Source organism: Portunus trituberculatus, chromosome 45 (genome assembly GCF_017591435.1).
Source record: "Portunus trituberculatus isolate SZX2019 chromosome 45, ASM1759143v1, whole genome shotgun sequence".
Taxonomy (NCBI): Eukaryota; Metazoa; Arthropoda; class Malacostraca; order Decapoda; family Portunidae; genus Portunus; species Portunus trituberculatus.
This window is the reverse complement of record NC_059299.1, coordinates 14117280-14122279: the sequence shown is the minus strand read 5'-3', so window position 1 is coordinate 14122279 and position 5000 is coordinate 14117280. Positions and strand designations below refer to the sequence as shown.

Here is a 5000-nt window from a genome sequence, read left to right as displayed (position 1 = left end):
GACGTAAGGTTAGTTTGTTGATAAAAGACAAATCTCATTTAGGTGGATATGTTTTTTGCACTTTCCTTTTAGTACTTCTTGTTGTCATTTCTTGAGTTAGTTTAGTGTTAAAAGAATATCATCAAATTGCCTGTATATATTGCCCACATCTTTCCTTCCATGTCATTGTTCCCAGGGGGAATTAATTCACGTACTTAATGTTAATGTTACGAATAAACAAATTTACCAGGCCTGAATAAATAAAGATGATACCTTTGCTTAAGTTATTATCTGCCAGGCAAGGTTAAGTTACTAAATGCTAATGTTAAGTAAGCTAAGTACACGTGACAATTTTGTTCTTCAATCTTCTGTATATTTCTTGCACGCAATAAAAAGTACAACGTAGAAATGGCAAACTGCGAGACACGAGATCTGAGTCGTAAGAAATTGTAATAAGTTTTCGAGCGGTGGAAATTGTGTGGCAAATGCGAGGAAAATGGTGCATTGGTCTGTGTTTCTCGGATATCCACAAGATTAAGTCCTCCTCTCCTCCTCCTCCTCCTCCTCCTCCTCCTCCTCCTCCTCCTCCTCCTCCTCTTCTCTTTCTTTTCCTCCTCCTCCTCCTCCTCTTTGCTGCCAATGGTCTTGAAACATGGCCAGATTGCTTTTCCCTATATATGTTTTCTCTCGAGCAGCGCCACTGCAGCCTCCATATCTCGGATGGCTGAAGTAATACTACAGAGGCAGACCAGCGATGAATGGACCAATGAAACATGCAAGACATTTTCTCCCACGCCAGTATATCACCACGCCAACGCCACCCCCGCACCCCCACGCCTCTGCCCTCCACCGCAGCCTCCTCAACCATCCTCGTAAATCCTTTCTAACCAAGCAAACCGTGGCAGCCTAATTGCCTCATGCATGATTGGATAAGGTGAGCCTCGTTCTGGCGGGGAGGGCTGGGTGAGGGGGCCGGGAGGGGCGGGAGGTGAGTGGCACGGTATGTGTCTTGCATCCCCTGCAGTGCCACAGTGCGAGGCGAAATAGCAACACTTGTGGCACTTAGGGAGGAAAGGTGGTGGTGTTCAGGTTCACGCTGGTAAGGAGACAATTACTCTCGTCCAGGGACAAGAGACAAGGTAGTACATCAATTTTACACTCACCCGAGGGAGAGGCTGGCAGCGAAGGCCCACAGCAGAAGGCAGCCCTCCAGGCCCCCGACAGCCCGTCTCCTGCAACTGATCTCGTGGCCTCCTTCCTCAGCTGATCGGCGGGAGGGTCGTGTGTGTCTCCCGCGGGGCTCTGCGTGGGGCGCCATTACCGGCCAGGGCCACATGTTGCTGCGTGTGGCGCGTCGGGAGGACAGGGAGGGTTCACTGATACAGCTCCGACATATCTTCCCTCTGACAAGTTTATTCCGGGTTCATTCGGGTGTCCACTACGCGAGGGTGGTCCGCGTACGTCTCCACAGGACACCTATGTACACCACCTACACCACCTACACGGGCGGGAGGTGCATTAGCGGCGACAACAAGGCACAGACGCGGCGACGAACACGACTGAGCATCCGGCAGCCAGCCAGCGGCGGGGCGGGAAGGGGCGGCCAGCGGCTACGTTTCATTCATTTCCATCGTTTATCTGCTTAACGCGGCGAGCTGGAGGCGAGGACGAGCAGAGCCAAATTAATGCCTAAGATTAAAGGTGTTTGGTTCGACAGACGCGTCACGCTCAGACATTAACAAGTTCATGGACAGAATTATTACATTTTCTCCCCGTTTTACTTCACGTCGGTACGAAAAGTTGCTTCGGTTTATGGCAACGTGATCCAGTCACGGCCACATGAAGGTCACCACGTGTTATAAAGTTAAATAATCTGCATAAATTTAACGTCAAAACTATCGCATTAAATCATAAACCTGTGTCCCCGGCAAAACGAAAGTGCAAGTGCAGAACATGGAGAAATGTGACTCATGATCGCGACTGACAGCCTGCAGCTCTCCCCTCCCTCGCCACGCCGCAGGGACCGCCGCTCCCTGACGTCTGCTCCTCACCCTCACGCCCCAAATCACACCCAACACTCCCGTACTTCAATGGTAAAGCAAAACTGAATCACCCATCTGAGCTGCGATACTTTGATACTTTTCACTCGTAAAAAAAAAAATCGTTTCAAAAGTTGGTATTTTTAGTGAATGCAGCAAAATAACATGTTTTCACGAGTTCCTTGAATGTAAAAATTGGAAGCTACATGATGTTGAGATTTATTGTCGTCACTGAACTCCAAACACGTGGCTTGGAATTGAATCCCCCTCGACTTGACCTTGGCTGCGCTGACCCGGACAATCCAGCACGTGTGGGTCAAGACTCAAGAGGATCCCGACGGTCCTCTTTACGGTGTTCCCGAGTGGCTCCCTCGGCGCCGCCCCGCACCCGGCACCACTTTTGACCCCTCGCGGTGAAATAAGAAATAAAAAAAACAGCAACACAAACACCAGTACAAACACCAGATCCTTTCAGCAAACACTCCGCACACCTCAGAAAAAAATAAATAGATAAAATGCAATAGAACGTGAAGGGGGGGTATACGAAGGTCCTGTTGTGTTTCCAAATGTGTGTGTCCTGACAGTGGAGGGTTGAGTCAGCTGTAATCTTAAAACCAGGGCTTGGAATCACCTAAACACGTGTATACCAGAGTGTTCAGGGGCTGCTTGGAGGGCGTTAGTTCGTGCGTGTGTAAGTGCCAGTGAGACGCGACAGCGAGTGGCGGCAGGCAAGGGAGTAGAGTGTCTGGCGGCGGAGCAGAAGCGTGCGTCCGTGCGCTCCCGACCAGGCCAGGGAGCCAACTGAAGGGAGCCAACTGCAGCCGAGCCACTGAGCCTCCCGTCGGATACTGTTACTGACGGTGACAGGCGCAGGGCAATTCACACACACACACACACACACACACACACACACACACACACACACACACACACACACACACACTCTCTCTCTCTCTCTCTCTCTCTCTCTCTCTCTCTCTCTCTCTCTCTCTCTCTCTCTCTCTCTCTCTCTCTCTCTCTCTCTCTCTCTCTCTCTCTCTCTCTCTCTCTCTCTCTCTCTCTCTCTCTCTCTCTCTCTCTCTCTCTTCCCTGCTTCTCCTTTTGAGATGAGATAAAGAAGAGGAAGGGAAAAGGTGGCAAAAAAGGAAGGGATTCGCAGCTACTGACACGATTTCATTACCTTGATTAACTTTTCACCTTCCCTCGGGTTGGTGAGCGGGTGTCTGGCGGGGCATAAGGAGGCAGAGAAGGCCGTTCAACAATAAGGCAATGCTACGGTAGATAAAAGAAAAAGGAAAAAATGAGAATTGATTTGTCGCGTCGTGTCGTGTCTCTTCTTTTTCTCCTATTCTCATTTTCTTTTCTTTGCTTATCTTTTTTTTTCTTCTTCGCCTTTTTTACCTCCATAACCTGTTGATCTCACCGGTTTTCCTCTCGTGGTGAGCAGAGAGGAGGAGGAGGAGGAGGAGGAGGAGGAGAAGTATCAGATGTGGTAAAGAAAGAGAGGATTCCCTGGAGTTCAGAGTGACGGGAAGATAACATTGCATAAAAAAATTATAAAAGAAGAAAAATGGAAAAAATACAGAATTAATAAAAGCAAAGTAGTATAGTACAACATAAACAAAAGAATACATATAAAAAGAAGAAAAGTAGGAAGTAGTTGACTAGAATAAAAATTAAGTGTTGAAAATAAGGGAAGTTAGCCACAATAAAACATAAGACTAAGGAAGGAAGTGATGTGGTGAGCGGCGAGTGTTGGTATGCGTCAGACCCAGCCTCACCTCTCGTGCCTCGGTGTGTGGAGTACGTACGAGTAGTGTGGCCAAGGCAAGTATTCAGGGACGCTTTGCTCTCACTATGACTATTTTTAAAGGCCACAGAGATGGTTAGCTAGATTCTCAAGAGTGTTTCCCCCAAGCTCTTGGTGTGTGGAGAAGCAGACACTTTGCTCTCACCATCACTATTTCGAAAGACCACAGAGATAGTTAGCCAGATTACCACGAATAACAAATATTTTGATGAAGATTATAGGTGGAAGTAGGTAGTTATGTTGGGACTACCACATGTACACCTGATGGCCTCTTCCAGCTTACGTTTTTATGTTCTCATGAGCGAGCCCTGCCTCCCTCTCTGTGAGACTGCCACGAGCCTGGATAGCACACGCAATTTTAAGCCTTCCCCCAGACCTCCAAAACTACGTAAATTGCATATGTGAAATGTATTTTTTTCTTTTTATGTGTAAGAGTATTTAGCTAAGGGCTACGAGAAGTGCAAAAGCAAGATAAATAAAAGAAACGGAATGAAAAAAAGGAAGCTCATCGATGTATTAATCACAAAGGAATGTGTCATCTAAAACAGGAGGATGAGCTCTCCGTTCAAAGAGTTCAAGTCGTAGCAAGAATGAAATACAGTTGTGGATAAGGAGCTTCATATTTTACGGGAAAAAGAAATGAATGTTTGAGAATAGGATAATAAAACTCCAACACAAAGGGAACAACTCAAGAAGAACAATGAAAATAAGAAATAAAAATAAATAACTATTGGAAATCTGACGAAGGGAGAATAACAAGAAGAAAACGTGTCACATCAAAATGACACTCAGTATGTTAAGAGACGCTACGGAAGGAAAGAAAAACAAATAAGAAACCGAAAGAACTAATGCCATTTTTGAAGGAATAAGAAGAATAAGAAACGCCTCAAAAACAGCGAACAGAAAACGATAAAGAAAAAAAGGAACTGTGTGTGGATAGAAGGGGAAAGAAACGCCAGAATAAACAAAACAAACACGTAACAATAGACGCAAGTGCAGAACAGAAAAGTCATATATAGTTTAATGTTTTTCCATCTTATCACACACACACACACACACACACACACACACACACACACACACACACACACACACACACACACACACACACACACACACACACACACACAGAAATCCCATTAGTGAGTAGGTTGTGTGTGTGTGTGTGTGTG

At 46.4% G+C, this 5000-nt stretch overlaps 1 protein-coding gene across 3 annotated transcripts in view; it reads right to left on the bottom strand.

The window, feature by feature from the left end:
* LOC123519408 (glycine receptor subunit alphaZ1-like) overlaps positions 1-2853 on the bottom strand; it is a 580495-nt gene extending 577642 nt beyond the window's left edge. For 2 of the 3 annotated variants that reach the window (XM_045280689.1, XM_045280691.1), the window contains exons 1-2: positions 2666-2853; positions 1143-1477 (exon numbers count right to left, since the gene is read on the bottom strand). In XM_045280689.1, the coding sequence (XP_045136624.1) occupies positions 1143-1315 (173 nt within the window). In that variant the 5' untranslated portion in view covers positions 1316-1477; positions 2666-2853. Of the gene's footprint in view, positions 1-1142; positions 1478-2649 lie in introns of all 3 variants that reach the window. The other variant, XM_045280690.1, reaches the window with a different exon arrangement.
* Between the last annotated feature and the right edge of the window lie 2147 nt (positions 2854-5000).